Below are 22,744 nucleotides of genomic sequence, written 5' to 3'. Positions count from 1 at the left end.
AAACCTGTAATTTTCATCATAGGTCCACTTCAACTATGACAGACAAAATGAGAAAAATAAATCCATAAAATCACATTATAGGATTTTAATGAATTTATTTGCAAATTATGGTGGACAATAAGTATTTGGTCAATAGCAAAAGTTTATCTCAATACTTTGTTATATGCCCTTTGTTGGCAATGACAGAGGGCAAACGTTTCTGTAAGTCTTCACAAGGTTTTCACACACTGTTGCTGGTATTTTGGCCCATTCCTCCATGCAGATCTCCTCTTGAGCAGTGATGTTTTGGGGCTGTTGCTGGGCAACACAGACTTTCAACTCCCTCCAAAGATTTTCTATGGGGTTGAGATCTGGAGACTGGCTAGGCCACTCCAGGACCTTGAAATGCTTCTTACGAAGCCACTCCTTCGTTGCCCGGGCAGTGTGTTTGGGATCATTGTCATGCTGAAAGACCCAGCCACGTTTCATCTTCAATGCCCTTGCTGATAGAAGGAGGTTTTCACTCAAAATCTCACGATACATGGCCCCATTCATTCTTTCCTTTACACGGATCAATCGTCCTGGTCCCTTTTCAGAAAAACAGCCCCAAAGCATGATGTTTCCACCCCCATGCTTCACAGTAGGTATGGTGTTCTTTGGATGCAACTCAGCATTCTTTGTCCTCCAAACACGACGAGTTGAGTTTTTACCAAGAAGTTATAACAAGTTCAAACAGGTGCCATTAATACAGGTAATGAGTGGAGGACAGAGGAGCCTCTTAAAGAAGAAGTTACAGGTCTGTGAGAGACAGAAATTTTGCTTGTTTGTAGGTGACCAAATACTTATTTTCCACCAGGATTTTTTTTCTCATTTTGTCTGTCATAGTTGAAGTGTACCTATGATGAAAATTACAGGCCTCTCTCATCTTTTTAAGTGGGAGAACTTGCACAATTGGTGGCTGACTAAATACTTTTTTGCCCCACTGTATATGTGACTCGGCTCTTCGAATGCACGACTTGTACTTGACTCGAGACTCAACCCATTCTATTTTGGACTCGACTTGAAACTCAGACCTTGTGACGTGAGACTTGCTTGTGATTCGAATAATAGTGACTTGGTCCCACCTCTGTGTATATATAGTCCCACTCCCAGCTGATAACACTCTTAAAGCATGCACAGTAACTTATTGGTTTTATGGTCTATATCAATGGTAATTTACCAACTCTCAAAAACAAAACAAAATACAGTAAGCTGTCAGTGTATCTCTGTGAGTGTGAATGTTGTTACTGGACCGTTCGGAGCAGGAGTCCACCCCTGTGGTCAGTGGGCTGATTGAGACAGTGGACAAAGTGATGGTCCAGATGGTGTCCAGCCTGGAGTCCAGCCCCAGCCCTCACTCTCTCATCTCACTGGGAGGAAAGTCCTTTGTAGCAGGTCAGTACCATGGTGACTCAACTCTCTCCAGTTCTGACTGTACTGTACTGACACAGTGTAGTGTCTAACTGTAAACAGAGTGTTAGAGACCCTACAGATGTAGGATCTTAATTTGAGCCAGTATGCTACAGCAGGAAAATAATCATATAGCAACAAGAAATGTGAATTGTTTTGTGGAGTATTATTAATTACACATTTGTGTATGGGTTGTTACATTTTTTTAGGGCAAATCAAGTCTGACATTTTAAAGTGGAAATTACAAACTTTAGAAGCGTTTTTAAACCCTTGAATACACTACAAGTTTGCATTTCCTGGGTTCCCCAAAAGCTTAGATAACCATGGTCCTTTCAACAGACCCCATTTGTGCACAATATTTTTGTTTGCCTGTAGACAAGCTTGCATCGTCTCTCTCCCAGGGGCTAAGTCAAATCTTTGATCTGCACATAAATCATCATCACCACTAGATAACACTGTGCCTTTGGCTCCCAGTCAGAACCCTCCAGGCCTGGTGTTGGAGTTAGTTAACCACTCGCAGTGGTCCCTCTCTGTTTCTAACCTCTGACCCAAACAGATTACTCTCTAATGAAGATCCCACAGAACTACAATCTTCCACTCTACCGCTTCCCCACGCAGGGAAAGAACTACATCTCAGTGCCTGGCGAGGCATTCACCATGCAGTGTGAGTTCTCTACATCCCATTTCACTATTTTTCTACGAACATACAATACATTTACATACTTACTCTCTCAAAGTAATTCCTATTTTGTCTTGCATATTACACTGCTAGAATATAGCATAGGCTCATCTTTCTTTTGTGTCCGGCTCTCACTCCTCCTCAGCACACAGCTTCCTTGGATTGAATTTAATAAATACTTCTCATTAGATCTGCACACTGTTTCTGCCAAGAGAAAGTTGCCCAACTGGGAAGCCCTTGTTATTGGGCAGTAGTTGTTTATGATGATAGGATTAAAGATAACACAGAAGAGAGTGTGTGAGAGAGCCATCGTGGGACTGCTCGTGATGCTTTAAAGTACAGGAGTACAGCTACAGTGCTGTATGACTTTTATGACTAGACGTATCAGTGACTACTTTAGACACACCAGAGAGAGTCAGAGAGAAGGAGACTTGTCATTCACTTTACTGTCCATTAAAATGAAATCCCTCAACTCACAGTGAACTCATTTATTTGCTTAACTCACTCTTATATGTGCTGTGAGTTCTGGTTAGGCAGTAATTATGGCAGTGTTAAAACTGTGTTTGTTTGACTTGTGTTCGGGTCAGATCCACTTGGCTCCACCTGGCCCCCAAACGCACTGTGTTGCTACACTAACATTTAAAACAATAATTTAAATAATCTATTAAAGCACCATTATCAGAAATGGAATATAAATGTTACTGCTGACAACCTAAGCTCCTTGATTGAGTTAATGTAACATTGTGCATCCTGACACATGGTATACTGTATTAAAGACAACAAGTGGAGCCTTTATAAGACAATTAAATGCAGAAAAAGTCAAACAAATTCCACTTGGACTGAGATACTTCCAAGTATTAATAACAAGTTGCAGATGTATTATGTCTATAGGCAAACTGGCCACCAGCTGATCTCTCAAAGGGTCTGGTAAGGGGCATTACACACATTACATACAAAGAGCATTACATTAAAAACCTTGACTTAATGGTTACCTTCATATACAATGGCCGTGTCTGAAATCTATCTTGCCTACAACATTAAATGATATGTTTTCTAATCGAACTACATACTATTTAGAACGTTCTGTTTAGTACAAAATATCAACATACTAGGCTCCCCATTCTGAGAATGCCTCATCTAATGCGCAATTGCGTTGATTCCCGACATTCGTTCATTTGTTTATAGCACCTCCCTTGTCTCATTATCAGCTGATTATCAGCTGTTGTCTGGATAGACAATTCTCTTCTTCAAAAGTGTACAGCAAATTCTACTACATGCTACATACTACATTCTACTACAAGCTGAAATGAGTATAACATTCTGGCATTTAAAGCATACGCAATTTTCTAAATTTGACATACTATTAAACTTTATATTTTCGCATGCCTACTATTTAGAATGCAAATATGGGCCTATGTATTTTCAATACCTTTTTTTTCTTACTCAGTGAGGTGGATTTGATTTAATGAAAAAGGGATTCTTTCACCCTCTAGTACTTCACATCCCTCTCTAGTTGTTATTGTTTACCACGTTGTACTGTAGGTGGGACTGGGTGGTAGGGGGTAGTACATAGGAGCAGGCCACAGGCCTCCTGCTGTACTGTTTCAGTCATGGCACTGTGACTTGCATCATCTTCCCAACACACATGTGGTCCGTGGTAACCCTCCGTCTCACCCGTGTGTGAGCATACAGCTCTCCCATTAGTCAGGGAATGCCAACCTGTGGCAGCGAGGCCATGTTAATTAAGTTCCACTCCCTGTGAGCATTTTAGCAGCGCCTCATCACATTCTCAGCCATGCTGTGGGTCTGTGTTCCACCTTTGACCCCTCTCTCCTCTCCTTCCCTCCCCCCTCCTTAACCCCCCCCCCCTCTCTCTCCCTCTTTCCTTTTTAGCCCAAACCACCATTGTGGGTGTGTTCTACCACAACATGCACAACTACTACACAGGGATCAGCCCCCTCAGGACCAGGTAAGGGGGATGGGAGGACACATAAAGAGCCATGATCATACCAAACAGGAATGCTCACTGTGTATGAATTATGAACCATTTACTAGTATCATATAAAGTTTTCCTGACGAAACACAGTACAGTAGACAGCAAACTTCGTTCAGGGCCTGCAAAAAGTCATGTCATATTGTCATTTATAAGCATTTAGTTGAAAAGTCTTGAGGTTGTCGAATCATCTGTTTGGAATTAGACTAGTCCGAAAAGTACGCAATGAACAAAATTGTTTACTTTGCACGCCGCGCAATTATGAATTACCGCCATTGAGAAGAAGTGATCTCAGATAATCTAAGAGATGTTACGGCACTAAGCACTCTGAGCGTCAGCCAGGATCACTTCCTGTGTGTCTCCCCTGGTGGAGTGGCGCCCCTGTTTCCTGTCGTCAAGAACGGATCATGCCTGGGGCCAGTCCTTATCAGTCTCCCACCAGGCTGTCTCTCATCTCACCACTTAACCTCCACTGATTGATACACCCTGCCATTAACTTCATACAGGAACTTGACCCCATACTTCTTTCCCCATAAATAGAGGATTTGTATTTCGATAATGCTGTGACATTTATTCTTTGCATGACTTGGAATTTGATTAAAGTAATTAAGTGGTTTTGGCCTAAACAATCTTGTTTGCTTTAAAACATGTAGTAACTGGCAGACTTTATCAATGGCATAATTGTCTTTTCTGCTCAATAAGTTGGACTGACTATATTGTGGCCCTCAATACAGCATGTAACTTTGACTGCCTCTTCAGAAATACAGTTTTAAGGCCCTTTGGATCAATCTGCTTCTGCAACAATATAGAACCATATACTTTGTTCTCAACGAGTTTCTCAGTAAAGCGGATGATAATGATCAACACACTCCTTTTACAATTGATGGTGAGGTTAGTTCATAATGGTTGTGTTTCACTCCCCAGTGGGCGAGAATGTCCGTCTGCACAATGATATGGGGGTGTTGCCTCTACCGTCACTTACGTTGACCTAGAAAAGCTCCTGATGAGATGCTGTGTTTTCATTGTGATTGATGACGTTGACAGATGTATCAGAGTCCCACTCCCATGCTACTGTTCTGAGCCCTCTGTGACACTACTGTGTAGATAAACACCCCAGCAGAGCTCTTATTGGTGTTCGAGTGACATTCTGTGTCATCTCTCTCTCTCTCTCAGGATCAACGAGGCGGCTGATTTCAAAGACCATAAGATCCAGGTGGCCAGTTTCCTCATCTCACTGAAGGTGGAGCCATCGCCTGCCCTGTCCGTCAACCTGTCTGGGTCTCCGCTCATCAAGATCGTCCTCACACACATCCTGGTGAGAGTACTTCACCAACACAAATACATCACCTATTACTCCACAGTGTATTGAATTACCAAGCGATGACAATGGATTACCATTTTACAGGCCATAAGAAACCTTTCATCTCTGTCTTAGTCAAGGACTTGAAATTGTGCTGAAAAACTGCTTAGCAATAGTTTTCCTGAAATAAGCAGCACAGTTGTTGGGGGAAGTATTCTTACCTTATCAGAAGGAATAAGGGTGTGATTTTTAGATGATACTCAGCTGTTTTGTCTCACAGTATGTGAAAGGATCTGTGTTTCTTGTGGAAAGAGGATGGGTAAAAGGAAATATATTTGCGTTTTCATTTGTCCCAACCTCTTTATTGAAACAAACGTGATTCTAGACATTTGAACTGTAGGCTTTGGGTACTTTTAAAGGAACAATAATTTGAGTTCATGAATAACACATTTTTTGCCTTTCTGCTTTGTGGCAGCGATTTAGTGGAGAAAGTGTTGCCAGCTTTCCATGGGAAATACATTTGAAACCCCATAATGAAAGTCAACTTAGAAGACGTTGTATGGCAATTGTTAGCCCTCTAAATGCAGAAATGCAATGGAGAGCTCTAAAGTCCATCCATAGAACACTCTTCTTCAACACACAGAAAGAGTAAGAATAATCGAGTCATCCCATCCATCTTATTAAAAAAAAACTTTTTCCATAAACATTCAATTGTTGCATAAGGACCAAATGACCTCACAAGATATTATCCAATATTTTTTTTACCAAAAATGAGATGTGATAGTTTTCCATCAACAGCTAACATAAGCAGCCGTCCATTACACTTGGAGAGAATGTGCTTCTCCTGCCATGTGAGCTGCTCAGTAGAAAATATTCACTTGCTAGTGAATCGCCATCAAAGGTGTTTTTTTCTCTTCCATCTTTCTTAAGAGCACAAATGAAAACCAAGCGGCTTTGTGAAACCATGGCAATGGGTGTTGTTTGCCTTCATTTTCCCCTGGAAATAAATGTTTATGCTGCAGTGATCTGGCCACGTTCCTGTGACATGATTACTGTGTTTGTTTTAGCAGACACTACGGGAGAGGGGAGAATGTCTTTCTCTTATGAAGTGCTGGAGATGTGTTCCAGTGCTCTTTCATCTTGATTCAAGGTGTTTCTATTTACAGTCACTGAGACTGCCTTAGTGCTCATTGTTATGGTGCCAAAATAAAATAGTGATAAATCAATGGTTTTCACAGAAATCCCCCCCAATCAACATTGGTCTTGTGTCGGGAATAGTTTGGACCTCAATTCCAGTGACAACAAATATGCACCACTGCTGCTTTCATCAGTTTTATGACGAATTACCGTACAGTATGTGATTTGGGTTTTTAACTTGTTGTCAACACCTAACATAAGACAATATACAGTATCTGAAACTTATAGTGGATACGGAAAGTGTTCAGACCCCTTGACTTTTTCCACATTTTGTTACGTTACAGCCTTATTCTAAAATGTATTAAATAAAAAAAATGTTATCATCAATCCACACACAATGCCCATTAACGACAAAGTGAAAACAGGTTTTTAGACATTTTTGTAAATACCTTATTTACATACAGTTGAAGTCAGAAGTTTCCATACACTTAGGTTGTAGTCATTGAAACTCGTTTATCAACCACTCCACAAATTTCTTGTTAACAAACGTTAGTTTTGGCAAGTCGGTTAGGACATCTACTTCATGCATGACACAAGTCATTTTTCCAACAATTGTTTACAGACTTTTATTTATTTTATTTTTTTGACAGACTTTATTTAACCAGGTAGGCCAGTTGAGAAGTTCTCATTTACAACTGCGACCTGGCCAAGATAAAGCAAAGCAGTGCAACACAAACAACAACACAGTTACACATGGAATAAACAAAACATACAATCAATAACACAATAGAAAAAAAAGTCTATATACAATGTGTGCAAATGAGGTAAGATAAGGGAGGTAAGGCAATAAATAGGCAATAAATAATTACAATTGAGAAATTAAACACTGGAGTGATAGAGGCTGGAGTGATAGATGTGCATAAGATGAATGTGCAAGTCGAGATACTGGGGTGCAAAGGAGCAAAAAATAAAAAATTACAGTATGGGGATGAGGTAGTTAGATGGGCTATGTACAGGTGCAGTGATCTGTGAGCTGCTCTGACAGCTGGTGCTTAAAGTTAGTGAGAGAGATATGAGTCTCCAGCTTCAGTGATTTTTGCAGTTCGTTCCAATCATTGGCAGCAGAGAACTGGAAGGAAAGGCGGCCAAAGGAGGAATTGGCTTTGGGGGTGACCAAATATACCTGCTGGAGCGCATGCTACGGGTGGGTGCTGCTATGGTGACCAGTGAGCTGAGATAAGGCGGAGCCAGTGAGTTTGGCGACGAATATGAAGCGAGGGCCAGCCAACGAGAGCATACAGGTCGCAGTGGTGGGTAGTATATGGGGCTTTGGTGACAAAACTAATGGTACTGTGATAGACTGCATCCAATTTGCTGAGTAGAGTGCCGAAGTCAAGGATCAGTAGGATAGTCAGTTTTACGAGGGTATACTTGGCAGCATGAATGAAGGAGGCTTTGTTGCGAAATAGGAAGCCGATTCTAGATTTAATTTTGGATTGGAGATGCTTAATGTGAGTCTGGAAGGAGAGTTTACAGTCTAACCAGACATCTAGGTATTTGTAGATGTCCACATATTCTAAGTCAGAACCGTCCAGAGTAGTGATGCTGGACGGGCGGGCAGGTGCTGGTAGCAATCGGTTGAAGAACATGCATTTAGTTTTACTTGCATTTAAGCGCAGTTGGAGGCCACGTAACGAGTGTTGTATGTCAATGAAGCTGGTTTGGAGGTTAGTTAACACAGTGTCCAAAGAAGGGCCAGATGTACACAGAATGGTGTCGTCTGCGTAGAGGTGGATCAGAGAATCACCCACACCAAGAGCGACATCGTTGATACAGTGCCTTGTGAAAGTATTCGGCCCCCTTGAACTTTGCGACCTTTTGCCACATTTCAGGCTTCAAACATAAAGATATAAAACTGTATTTTTTGTGAAGAATCAACAACAAGTGGGACACAATCATGAAGTGGAACGACATTTATTGGATATTTCAAACTTTTTTAACAAATCAAAAACTGAAAAATTGGACGTGCAAAATTATTCAGCCCCCTTAAGTTAATACTTTGTAGCGCCACCTTTTGCTGCGATTACAGCTTTAAGTCGCTTGGGGTATGTCTCTATCAGTTTTGCACATCGAGAGACTGACATTTTTTCCCATTCCTCCTTGCAAAACAGCTCGAGCTCAGTGAGGTTGGATGGAGAGCATTTGTGAACTGCAGTTTTCAGTTCTTTCCACAGATTCTCGATTGGATTCAGGTCTGGACTTTGACTTGGCCATTCTAACACCTGGATATGTTTATTTTTGAACCATTCCATTGTAGATTTTGCTTTATGTTTTGGATCATTGTCTTGTTGGAAGACAAATCTCCGTCCCAGTCTCAGGTCTTTTTCAGACTCCATCAGGTTTTCTTCCAGAATGGTCCTTGTATTTGGATCCATCCATCTTCCCATCAATTTTAACCATCTTCCCTGTCCCTGCTGAAGAAAAGCAGGCCCAAACCATCATGCTGCCACCACCATGTTTGACAGTGGGGATGGTGTGATGAGCTGTGTTGCTTTTACGCCAAACATAACGTTTTGCATTGTTGCCAAAAAGTTCAATTTTGGTTTCATCTGACCAGAGCACCTTCTTCCACATGTTTGGTGTGTCTCCCAGGTGGCTTGTGGCAAACTTTAAACAACACTTTTTATGGATATCTTTAAGAAATGGCTTTCTTCTTGTCACTCTTCCATAAAGGCCAGATTTGTGTAATATACGACTGATTGTTGTCCTATGGACAGAGTCTCCCACCTCAGCTGTAGATCTCTGCAGTTCATCCAGAGTGATCATGGACCTCTTGGCTGCATCTCTGATCAGTCTTCTCCTTGTATGAGCTGAAAGTTTAGAGGGACGGCCAGGTCTTGGTAGATTTGCAGTGGTCTGATACTCCTTCCATTTCAATATTATCGCTTGCACAGTGCTCCTTGGGATGTTTAAACTTGGGAAATCTTTTTGTATCCAAATCCGGCTTTAAACTTCTTCACAACAGTATCTCAGACCTGCCTGGTGTGTTCCTTGTTCTTCATGATGCTCTCTGCGCTTTTAACGGACCTCTGAGACTATCACAGTGCAGGTGCATTTATACGGAGACTTGATTACACACAGGTGGATTGTATTTATCATCATTAGTCATTTAGGTCAACATTGGATCATTCAGAGATCCTCACTGAACTTCTGGAGAGAGTTTGCTGCACTGAAAGTAAAGGGGCTGAATAATTTTGCACGCCCAATTTTTCAGTTTTTGATTTGTTAAAAAAGTTTGAAATATCCAATAAGTGTCGTTCCACTTCATCATTGTGTCCCACTTGTTGATTTTTCACAAAAAAATACAGTTTTATATCTTTATGTTTGAAGCCTGAAATGTGGCAAAAGGTCGCAAAGTTCAAGGGGGCCGAATACTTTCGCAAGGCACTGTATATACAGAGAAAAGAGTCGGCCTGAGAATTGAACCCTGTGGTACCCCCATAGAGACTGCCAAAAGTCCGGACAACAGGCCCTCCGATTTGACACACTAAACTCTATCTGCGAAGTAGTTGGTGAACCAGGCGAGGCAGTAATTTGAGAAACCAAGGCTATTGAGTCTGCCAATAAGAATACGGTGATTGACAGAGTCGAAAGCCTTGGCCAGGTTGATGAAGACGGCTGCACAGTACTGTCTTTTATCAATGGCGGTTATGATATCGTTTAGTACCTTGAGCGTGGCTGAGGTGCACCCATGACCAGCTCGGAAACCGGATTGCATAGCGGAGACGGTACGGTGGTATTCTAAATGGTCGGTGATCTGTTTGTTAACTTGGATTTCAAAGACCTTAGAAAGGCAGGGTAGGATAGATATAGGTCTGTAGCAGTTTGGGTCTAGAGTGTCTCCCCCTTTGAAGAGGGGTTTGACCGCAGCAGCTTTCCAATCTTTGGGGATCTCAGACGACACAAAAGAGAGGTTGAACAGGCTAGTAATAGGGGTTGCAACAATTTCGGCTGATCATTTTAGAAAGAGAGGGTCCAGTTTGTCTAGTCCAGCTGATTTGTATGGGTCTAGATTTTGCAACTCTTTCAGAACATCAGCTATCTGGATTTGGGTGAAGGAGAAATGGGTAGGCTTGGGCAAGCTGCTGTGGGAGGTTGCAGCGCTGTTGACCGGGGTAGGGATGGCCAGGTGGAAAGCATGGCCAACCGTAGAAAAATGCTTATTGAAATTCTCAATTATCATGGATTTATCGGTGGTGACAGTGTTTCCTAGCCTCAGTGCAGTGGGCAGCTGGGAGGAGGTGCTCTTATTCTCCATGGATTTTACAATGTCCCAAAACATTTTGGAGTTTGTGCTACAGGATGCAAATGTATGTTTGAAAAAGCTATCCTTTGATTTCCTAACTGCCTGTGTATATTGGTTCCTAACTTCCCTGAAAAGTTGCATATCGTGGGGTAATTCGATTCTAATGCAGTATGCCAGAGGATGTTTTTGTGTTGGTCAAGGGCAGTCAGGTCTGGAGTGAACCAAGGGCTATATCTGTTCCTTGTTCTACATTTTCTGAATGGGGCATGCTTATTTAAGAGAGATCATTTCACTTATAATTCGCCGTATCACGATTCCAGTGTTTCAGAAGTTTTCATACACTAAGTTGACTGTGCCTTTAAACAGCTTGGAAAATTCCCGAAAATTATGTCATGGCTTTAGAAGCTTCTGATAGGCTAATTGACATCATTTGAGTGAATTTTAGGAGTACCTGTGGATGTGTTTCAAGGCCTACCTTCAAACTCAGTGCCTCTTTGCTTGACATCATGGGAAAATCAAGAGAAATCAGCCAAGACCTCAGAAATAAAATGTCTAGACCTCCACAAGTATGGTTCATCCTTGGGAGGAATTTCCAAACGCCTGAGGGTACCAAGCTCATCTGCACAAATAATAGTACGCAAGTATAAACACATGGGACCACGCAGCCATCATACCACTCTGGAAGGATACGCGTTCTGTCTCCTAGAGATTAATGTACTTTGGTGCGAAAAGTGCAACACAATCCCAGCAAAGGACCTTGTGAAGATGCTGGAGGAAACTGTTACAAAAGTATCTATATCCACAGTAAACGAGTCCTATTTCAACATAACCTGAAAGGTCGCTCAGCAAGGAAGAAGCCACTGCTCCAAAACCGCCATAAATAAGCCAGACTACGGTTTGTAACTGCTATGACCATCGTTATGTTGGAGGGAAAAGGGGGATGCTTGCAAGCCGAAGAACACCATCCCAACCGTGAAGCACGGGGGTGGCAGCATCATGTTATGGGGGTCCTTTGCTGCAGGAGGGACTGGTGCACTTCACAAAATAGATGGCATCATGAGAAGGAACATTATGTGGATATATTGAAGCAACATCTCAAGACATCAGTCAGGAAGTTAAAGCTTGGTCGCAAATGGGTCTTCCAAATGGACAATGACCCCAAGCATACTTCCAAGGTTGTGGCAAAATGGCTTAAGGACAACAAAGTCATGGTACTGGAGTGGCCATCACAAAGCCCTGACCTCAATCACATAGAAAATTTGTGGGCAGAACTGAAAATGTTTGTGTGAGCAAGGAGGCCTACAACCCTGACTCAATTACACCAGCTCTGTCAGGAAGAATGGACCAAAATTCACTTAACTTATTATGGGTAGCTTGTGGACAGCTACCCGAAATGTTTGACCCAAGTTAAACCATTTAAAGGCAATGCTACCAAATACTAATTGAGTGTATGTAAACTTCTGACCCACTGGGAATGTGATGAAAGAAATAAAACTGAAATAAATCATTCTCTCTACTATTATTCTAACATTTCACATTCTTAAAATAAAGTGGTGATCCTAACTGACCTAAGACAGGGAATTCTTACTTGGATTAAATGTCAGGAATTGTGAAAAACTGAGTTTAAATGTATTTGCCTAAGGTGAATGTAAACTCCCGACTTCAACTGTAAGTATTCAGACCCTTTGCTATAAGACACTAAATTGAGCTCAGGTACATCCAGTTTCCATTGATCATTCTTGAGATGTTTCTAAGACTTGAGTCCACCTGTGGTAAATTCAATTGATTGGACATGATTTGGAAAGACACATACCTGTCTATATAAGGTCCCACAGTTTACAGTGCATGTCAGAGCAAAACCTAGCCATGAGGTCGAAGGAATTGTCCGTAGAGCTCCGAGACAGATATCGAGGGTACCAAAAAATTACTGCAGCATTGAAGGTCCCCAAGAACACAGTGGCCTCCATCATTATTCTTGGTCAGAAGGTGACCAAGAACCCAATGGTCAGCCTGGCAGAGCTGGCAGAGCTTATTTTCAATGACAGCCTACCCTGGCCAAACCCTAACCAGGACGACGCTGGGCCAATTGTGCGCCGCCCTATAGTACTCCCAATCACGGACAGTTGTGACACAGCCTGGAATCTAACCAGGGTCTGTAGTGATGCCTCTAGCATTGAAATGTAGTGCCTTAGACCGCTGCGCCACTTGCTCTCGAGTGGTGCAGTGTTCTAAGGGTAATTGACTGTTAATTAACATAAACACGTTTAGCATCTTCTGGCTTCCACATTTAGCATCTCCTGGCAAGTCACTGATGCAGACCTTTGGAACATCTACATTTTAAAAAGTCTAATATATCCATGTAAATATAGCCCACGCCTTCACAACAAATCTATTATTTAATTCAGAGAGGTCTAAAAAAACATGATATGAAGAAAATGTAGTCAATTTCAGAAGAACAGAATAGCATACTCTGAGTTGTCCTTATGTTAGGTACTGATGTGGCTATGCCATATGGCTGTGGACTACATTTAGCAGACTAAGATTATTTTAGATTTCCGTGGCATTAGTTTATAGTATGAAGATTACAATTGAACAAAGCTGAATTAAATAGAAAGGATATTTTCTCCAACCGATTTGAGGGAGTGCAAACATGCGGATATTCTGTGTCGGGCGGTTAACAAAGAAATAGGTACTGCTATATGCTTAATTTAGAGTTATTAATGTAACTTTGGTTGTTCTACAAACGTTGGGCTATATGTTGTGATTTTTAATACATTCTAAGGCTGCATGTGTCACAACCTGATCTGTTTCACCTGTCTTTGTGCTTGTCTCCACCCCTCTCCAGGTGTCTCCCATCTTCCCCATTATCCCATGTGTATTTGTACCTGTGTTTTCTGTTTGTCTGTTGCCAGTTTGTCTTGTCAGGTCCTCGACCTGCCCCTTGTTTTTTTAATTATCTGAGAACTGTACTATCCGCATCTGGGTCATATCTTCAGTTGTGATTGTAGTTCTCATATAATTTAAATAAACACGGGGCAGGCAATAGGCAGGTCGAGGTCAGGCAGAGGTTTGTGATCAGGTCAGTGTCAGGCAGGCAGGCTCGGGGTCAGGGCAGGCAGAGGTTTGTAATCAGGTCAGAGTCAGGCAGGTGCAGGGCGGCAGGCAGGCTCAGGGTCAGGGCAGGCAGAATGGTCAGAACCGGGAAAAACTAGGAAACAGAACTTGCGAAACAGGAAGACGGGAAAGCACACTGGTAAGACCTGACAAGGCGAACTGGCAACAGACAAACAGAGAGCACAGGTATAAATGCACAGGGGATAATGAGGCAGATGGGAGACACCTGGAAGGGGGTGGAGACAAGCACAAAGATAGGTGAAACAGATCCGGGTGTGACAGCATGATGTGACTCTAATGATGATTTGAAAAAAGTTGCATAAAAGGCATGAGCGCTGCTTGTTTTTTGCGCAGGCTATAAACACTTCATCAGTTTCTCATTCACAAGAGGCACTTGATAATGCCTTGAATTTCACGGTGGCATCCCCTTTGTGTGGTTGTAATGTACCCTAAGACAATCCATGCCTTTTGCGGCCCTTCTCCCAGAGTGCTACATGCTCCGAAAGCACCTCTCACTCACATGGCACTCCATCACCGGATCGGGTCTTTCTCACAGGCTACAAGTGAAGACAGACACATCAATGCAACTGTGCACGTCCTTATCCAATTCCGAGGCGCATATTGAAGATATTGTAAAGCAGATTAATGTGCTTTAAAGAAGATATTTGGCCACTTTAGTTGTAATACTAACCTTAGTTGTAATACTAACCTCAAAACATATAGGCATATGGGCTAGGCTACATGAGGTGTGCGACTATGATTAGAAAATGTTGCAAAAAACAGGCATTGTTTCTGGCTTTATGCAGGGCATCATTCACAAGTTATAATATATCTTTCACAAGTGATAGGCTAATATTGTCACCCATCAGACTATTCTTGATTTTATCTTGTCTTTACATATACTAAATAATATATCTGTGAAGTTGATTTTGATTTAGAATGGACCATTATCATGCACCTGTCTCGAAACAGGAGCAGGGGGAAAAAACATGTAGTCTCTGCCCTTAAATAGTGAATGGAGGATGCTTTTCCTGTGGTTCATTTTCATGCCAGCCAGGTAGGCTATACTCCTGTTGTAAAGATAAGCATTGTGCTTAATAGTTGCTTAATATTAGAAAAGTTGAGAAATAAATATAGTAGGTTTAGCCTATAGAAAGCTGATGCGATCCTCCTCTTTTTAATAGAGGTCATCACTCGGTTTTCTTGCGCAATTGCATAGCCTATATAAATGTTGCGCAACATGAGCTCATGGGCTCTCTTGAAGTGTTTGATTCGACTTTTGATCACATTTTCATTGATGTCAGAGTGATTAGAGGGACAATAGAGTGCGGAGTACCAGGCAGTTCACAAGTTTGGTAGACTACTAATGATCATCAGCAGCATCAGAGCTTGGAGAAGCTTAATTACCGAGACTAAATGGTCACGTGGAATTTGATTGACTTCATGACTCGAGACGGCGGTAATACGGTCACAGCAACAGCCCTAGGAGAGACCTGAAAATAGCTGTGCAGCTGCCTGGTACTCAGCACTCCCCATCCAACCTGACAGAGCTTGAGAGGATCTTCAGAGAAGAATGGGAGAAAATCCCCAAATGTAGGTGTGCCAAGCTTGTAGCATCATACCAAAGAAGACTCGAGGCTGTAATCATTGCCCAAGGTGCTTCAACAAAGTATTGACCAAAGGGTCTGAATACTTATGTAAATGTACTTTTTTTTTTTTTTGCTTTGTCATTATGTGGTATTGTGTGTAGATTGGTGAGGGGAAAAAACTGTTAATCCATTTTAGAATAAGGCTGTAATGTAACAAAATATGGAAAAGTCAAGGGGTCTGAATACTTTCCGAATGCACTGTATATTTAGAAGTTGCATACCTCACACATTACTTTTTGTCTGTAACCAGAAAAGAGGTAAATATGCTATTACTGGTCTGTTGTGAGCCTGAGGATAGATTCAGCCCAAAAGTGACTGACTATTTTTGGAATTTTTATGTCTTTGGGAGCTGGTGGATACTTCACCTTCCAAACTAGGAGAGAGGGAAACTGCTCAAACAGCATGTGGAAGACCTTTCCCGTCATTGCTCACTCTGCTCTTTACTGTCTGTCTAACTCCACTCCAAAAATGGCCTCCAGTGGCGTGCCTCCACTGCTCAGGGGTAGCTAAATGATTTGTGATTGACCCTTCTGCTTTCCCAACGGTTTTCGCCAGCAAGAGGAGAGAGAGAGACATCTAGTCTGATTAAAGTCTCAGAAGGGGAATTGTGTCAGCAGGAGTATAGTACTGTCAGCTCCCCCACATTTCACCGTCCTGGTCATGGTGCCATGGTAACAACAGGTCTTGTGTATCCGTAACACTGTAGTAGAACAGCAGTCACTTACTGTCAGATCTCGAACACAACAGTAGACACCTTTGACCATTTACCTCACATGGAGGACGCCTGAGCAGAAAAATAAAAACAATGTTATGAACCCTATTGCTGTGAATGCCTAAAACTATAGGTCATTCATTGACGCTGTCACCAGTCGTAATGATCCATAATGACTTTGTCTTATGGCTATTAGCATCGTTCACAGGGGAGGCCGAGCAGGTCTGAATGGATGGTCAGTGAATCTGGCCTTGCACCTGTATGCTCAGACCCTCACCAAACATCTACTGAGGTAATTTCCTTCCAGAGTTAACTGGCAGTGCCGTATCAGTCCGGTCCAAGGTGACGCCACGCCAGTCAATAGGGTTCTGGGGAGCAGCTCCGATACGGAGTGAAAGTGTTATCGGGTCTCTTGGAGGCCTGTGAGCTTTCTCACGCCATTCTGCACTAGTGCTGATTGGGCCCTGGCTCCAGCTGTGATTTATTAGTCCTGTCCGACGTGGGTCTGGCGTGGGAGGACCAGCGGAGAGGAGAGGGGGCACTGGGGTCTGTAGTTAAACATTAATACATACATAAAAAACCTACCCCCATCCCTCTCCCCATTCTCCTCTTCACTCAAGCATCACACTGACGGTATGAGGTGAAGAAATGGAAAGAGTGATTTCACAAGGAATGCCGGTGTTGTTCAGTGTCAAAATTGAAAGAATAGAAAAAAGGTTTAGACAGGCAGGACTTGAGTTTACAGGCTAATAAAGCTGTGTGTTGGAGAGGCGGCAGTGTCTGCATGAGAGGGACTGTGGGCAGCGGAGGAATGGAGAGGGAGTAGTGTAGGAGCGGTGGTGGCTGCTGTCTCTCCCAGAGTTGACCCACACATTCATAGTGTACTGCAGCAGGCCCTTTTAGCAGGTACTGGAAAGAAAGGGCTAGAATGAATGTTCTGTTTCATATTGACTTTGTTTTATATATCTAGCTTGTGCATTATAATTGATCACATTTTGATCCATCTACTGTATGTCTTTTAAAACAAAAGGGGACGAGAGAATGAGGGAGTGTTTCTTTGGAGGTGAGAGCAGGCTAGTGATTGCAAGTCTAGTAGACTTTCAGGAGCTTCCAATTAAGGCTGGAATGCTGAATAACTGTGGATTAATTCATCAAGAACTGGGAAAATAAACCCACCAAAACCTTTAAGAACCCTGATACCCAATATTTTTTTAAGTAAGCCAAAGCTGGTATCAGTTGTCTCTGCCACTATAATAAGCAGTCTTTATTGCCAGAGTATTTTAATAACTCTCAGTACACACCCAATCCAACCCCTGTGGGTGAGTCTCTCTCTATCTATCTCTCTCTCCCTCCCTCCCTCACACACAGACTTACACATTTGGGCCAGCTCGCTGATCAATCGCAGATGGAGGTCTGGCGATTGCTATCCTTCTCTTGCCAGGAGCTTTGCATTAAGGGTCTCTCTCACTCCCCCCGCCTCACTTTCTTTCTCCCTTGCTCTGTTCCCCTTTCCCAGAGTTACTCAGATGGAACTTCCTTTCAATTTCCTGGTGCAAAAGAGAAAGTGATGGTTTGGCACATACTGTTAAGTAACATTCCCCCATATTCATACAACTTGTCATTTCTTAAAGTAAAGCTTGTTAGAATACAATTCCTAGTATCTTGAGACACTTCCTAGAAATTCAACAACGTGCCATACTATTTTTCAACCAAGGATATTTCAATATAACTTGAGTGATCTTGTTAGACTTCCAGATCTCGGTATCCCGCCCCATCAAAATAAAATGGCAACTTCACTTTTCTTCACACCCTTCAAACTTATCAACACTTACATAGTTGTTTTGTGTGTCTACCTTGGAGGTTCAGCCCAGACCACAGCTGCGAGCCTTGCATTTCCCCTGACATCATGACCTCACTCTGCTCTGGGCCAGTTGTGTTGTCCAGTGCTGCTCAGATGGTTTCTCCACATGCTCTAAATTAGATGGTGTGTCTGTCACCATGGACCTTCATAGCAACATTACCTGTTCATTAAGCCCGAACTGTGCTGGGGTTAGCTTAGACCAATTATTTTAAAGTGGGTCCCAGTCTGAAACGATCTCATATCAGATCTCAGATCAGTGATGTGTCACTGTGATACTAACCTGCTATGCTGTGATCCATTTGGCCTGCTGGACTGGATCGTGTTTCACTACACCTCTGTGTGCCTGTCTCAGAGATAAAGTGTTTCCTTTTATGGCTAATTTCAGCTACTAAGTGTTTCTGTGGAGATATGCATATGTTTGCACTTTCTACATGTTATTTAGTGGAACCAGACACTGAGTTCTGTCTCCTGATTAATCAAACAATAATACAAAGAAAATGAATTCATGTTTTTCGGTGGAATGGTGTCACTGATGCAGACAGTCGTGCTGTTAGACTAATTTTCAGTGGTGAAGACTGCATCTGTCCCAAACCACACGCCTCCGAGTAGTCCTACATTACACCCGGTCTTTCCATGTCCTCAGTAAGAATGCTACGTATTACAGGAAATCGAAAATATATGTTTTGTGCGGGTGTGCTAGCTGTTAATGATAAGCTTATGCCACTCATCCCCGCGGCACAACACTCCCTCCGAATCTCCCCCTAATGTTGTTATGCAACACGCTGCCACATGATAGGCATGTAGTCATGATGTCATGATAGGCACTGGTCTCTCATTGATTGAGATGTATTGAGTTGACAGACACAGTAAAGGATGGACTGCTTACTTCACAACTGATTCAATGGTCACTCTGTTGCACATTCTCTGCCTCCCTCTGGCAGTCAGTCTCTCATTCTCTTCCTCTTTCCCTCTGACTGTCTCTCTGTCTCTGTCTTTCTCTCTGTCGTCTGCTCTCTGTCTCTTCCTCAGATGAGGTTTGAAGTGATTTCCAAGTCTCATTTTGCTGGCCCTCTTATGTTAATAAAGTGCTGGAGCAGAGCTCTCTTCCCTGGCAGACAGTGAGGCCTCAGGGCACAAGGGAGAGATGGGAGGCCGCAGTGCACCAGGGAGAGACGGGGAGGGAGCAGGGCACCAGGGAGAGACGGGGAGGGAGCAGGGCACCAGGGAGAGACGGGAGGCCGCAGGGCACCAGGGAGAGACGGGGAGGGAGCAGGGCACCAGGGAGAGACGGGGAGGGAGCAGGGCACCAGGGAGAGACGGTGAGGGAGCAGGGCACCAGGGATAGACGGGGAGGGAGCAGGGCACCAGGGAGAGACGGGGGGGGAGCAGGGCACCAGGGAGAGACAGGGAGGGAGCAGGGCACCAGGGAGAGATGGGGAGGGAGCAGGGCACCAGGGAGAGACGGGGAGTGAGCAGGGCACCAGGGAGAGACGGGGAGGGAGCAGGGCACCAGGGAGAGACGGGGAGGGGCAGGGCACCAGGGGAGGGGCAGGGCACCAGGGAGAGACGGGGAGGGAGCAGGGCACCAGGGAGAGACGGGGAGGGGGCAGGGCACAAGGGAGAGACGGGGAGGGAGCAGGGCACCAGGGAGAGACGAGGGAGGGAGCAGGGCACTAGAGAGAGACAGGGAGGGAGCAGGGCACCAGGGAGAGACGGGGAGAGAGCAGGGTACCAGGGAGAGACGGGGAGGGAGCAGGGCACCAGGGAGAGACGGGGAGGGAGCAGGGCACAAGGGAGAGACAGGGAGGGAGCAGGGCACCAGGGAGAGACGGGAGTGAGCAGGGCACAAGGGAGAGACGGGAGGCCGCAGGGCAGCAGGGAGAGGGGGAGGGAGCAGGGCACTGAATAATACCACTTCTCACATCTGTGACTGTCCATTTTGTCAGTGTGCTCTTCAATGTGTGTCTGGTCAGAGTGTGTAACATTTTCCCTCCCTCCCTGTATTCACTCAAGAGGAAATGGAGTCCCCCGTCCCCTCTGTAACATAATAGCATCATCAAAGTTTCAGCGATAGTAGAGAACAAATGTTCCAGAGTTAAAGGGATGTCTGATGGCAGTCTGTAATTGTTATTTCTCTTCCTGGGCTGTGAATGGATCCTAGTTGTACCTCACTCTCCCATCTGCTTCTATTTACTCCTGACAAGAACCAGTGAGTTATTTAGCACCTTGTCAAAGATAGACGTTGCCCATGCTGATGGGGTGCATGTGTGCTGCTCTATGGAACACACTGTCCTATCTGTACATATCCCTAGCACAAGGTTTAGGTGAGCAACACACTGAATGTGGGCCATATCTAACATAATATTAAGCAGACAGCCTATTGTAGGGCCAGGAAAGAGACACATGCACAAGACATCGAGCCTCACTGTCAGCTTCACTCTCCCTCTCACTCACTTTTTCCAGAAGGTCCATCTCAACATACTCTGATATAATTTCTCCATTAAGGCCCAGGGAATAAGGAGAGGTGGGTCTGCTGTAGATGTTACACCACGCCAGCCTATGAAAGCTTTGCTTTGTGTTGAGGACAGATTGGACGGAGTGTTAAGTTGAACCTGAAACCATGGCCAGGCCCTAATTACCACATTCCTACTACTTCAACCATTAGCTCACTGTCTGTGGGGACTCCAAATTTGATTTAAGGAATTACATGGAAAAAGTGAGTTATAATAAAATAAAATGCTTTAAGACAGTAAGGAGTCTCACACAATACAATAATCCACTTTGCTGTGCGGCTGAGCCGTTGTTATGCACTCGCTAGTTATTCTGATGTCTTCTTTGGATGTTTAATGGTTTCTCAGCACGAGTGGAGAGAGAATTGTTACTTGATTTCACAAAACAAAAAGCAAATAGGTGGTTCATTCTTCCAAATTCAAAAGAGATTGCTATTTTTGGAGCGCACTGAGCCAGCTCTAATGGTCTTGTTAAGCTTATGGATGAAGGGGAAGCCAACTGGAGTCACAGAAAGCCAGCTGGAGAGAGCTGCTCATTTCCAAAGGGTTCCATACCACTGTCATGATGATTACAGTAACATGCATTTTCCTAACAGGTTGCTCTGGGTTATGGGGGTAAACAAACACTAGTGTGGCCATCACACAGACTACTAATACAATCAAGTCAATTATTTTCTATTTAACCTTTCTTTTACCCGGTTGTCCCATTCATAAAATAACCACTTTTTCAAGGGAGACCTGGAACTGTGTTTCTTCAAGTTAATTTCTGTTTAGAAATATAAGATGATGGCCTTCTTTGGCAGTATATTGTGATGAGAAAAATGCCAAAGGGATATCAAAATGTCACATGCCTACTCTCTTAGGGGGGGAAAAGATTCCATCTAGAACCAAAAAGTCCACAAAAAACCACTTTTGTTCCAGGTAGAACCCCTTTGGTTCCATGTAGAACCCTTTCCACAGAGGGTTTTATATGGAACACAAAGTAATTCTACCTGGAACCAACCTTCTGGGCAGAACTTGGTTTCCACGTCATTCCAATGAAATTGTGTTGAACGTTTTCAACGTTTGTGCCCAGTGTGAAAAAAGGTTCTACCTGGAACCAAAGGGGTTATCCTATGGGAACAGCCACATCACCCTTATAGAACCCTTTTCTCTAAGAGTGTACCTCACAATAGAGGTCTGGGAAGTAGCCTAGAGCGGTAACCGTGAAATGACGACCTTGCTTTCTTTTTCCAGAACAGGGATCAGCAGGGTCAAGCCTTAAACCAGAGCAACAAAGTGTACCTCTACTGTGCCTTCCTCGACTACAGGTTGGTTTACATATTCACACTAAGCTATGTTAATGAAATTGTGACGTAACAGTACGGTATGTGGATATTAGGGAATTAGGAATCCCAAGGAGACGATATTGTTGCCATAGGCTAAATGTATAAGGAGCTTTACTATAATGTGTCCTATATATAGGAAAACATATAGTCTAGTCTTGAGTATGAATCATAATCATATACATTACATCCATGATGCATAGAATCAATACATTTGGCACAGTATATATTGAGTAAGGGGGTGCAGCAACCTTCTTTAAAAACATTGACATTTGATTTAAAAACTACAAATCAGTTTGAATTGTTAATGTTTTATTTAGACTCATAATGCTTACTCTCCCCTTGTGCTTCATGAAAAACATTGAAATACTTCACAGCCCTTTTAAAAATGAAATTCAGCAAAACATATGTGTTAATGGGCCTCCCACATAACCTTTATAATCAGGCTTAGGGAGTGTGGATTGTAGATTTATCATTGCTATTATGGTGGCAGGCATGTTTGTGTGCCTATCTCTGTCTGAGCTTATTGTGCGTCGATATGTCACTGTGTGTGTCGCCGTCCTTTACCTGACTGGCTGTCTCCTGTGTCTCCGTCCTTTACCTGACTGGCTGTCTCCTGTGTCTCCGTCCTCTACCTGACTGGCTGTCTCCTGTGTCTCCGTCCTTTACCTGACTGGCTGTCTCCTGTGTCTCCGTCCTTTACCTGACTGTCTATCTCCTGTGTCTCCGT

General features: G+C 43.3%; 1 protein-coding gene across 4 annotated transcripts in view; it reads left to right on the top strand.

The window, feature by feature from the left end:
* Positions 1–22,744, top strand: part of LOC135540445 (adhesion G-protein coupled receptor D1-like) — a 69,938-nt gene that overhangs the window by 22,403 nt on the left and 24,791 nt on the right. For all 4 annotated transcript variants that reach the window (XM_064967089.1, XM_064967088.1, XM_064967086.1 and 1 more), the window contains 5 exons: positions 1,284–1,413; positions 1,985–2,092; positions 4,001–4,076; positions 5,274–5,415; positions 21,926–21,999. In XM_064967089.1, the coding sequence (XP_064823161.1) occupies positions 1,284–1,413; positions 1,985–2,092; positions 4,001–4,076; positions 5,274–5,415; positions 21,926–21,999 (530 nt within the window). The remainder of the gene's footprint in view (positions 1–1,283; positions 1,414–1,984; positions 2,093–4,000; positions 4,077–5,273; positions 5,416–21,925; positions 22,000–22,744) is intronic.

The sequence above is a fragment of the Oncorhynchus masou genome, chromosome 1 (genome assembly GCF_036934945.1).
Source record: "Oncorhynchus masou masou isolate Uvic2021 chromosome 1, UVic_Omas_1.1, whole genome shotgun sequence".
Classification (NCBI taxonomy): Eukaryota; Metazoa; Chordata; class Actinopteri; order Salmoniformes; family Salmonidae; genus Oncorhynchus; species Oncorhynchus masou.
The sequence above is the reverse complement of the archived record's forward strand: the minus strand, read 5'-3'. Positions and strand labels throughout refer to the sequence as shown.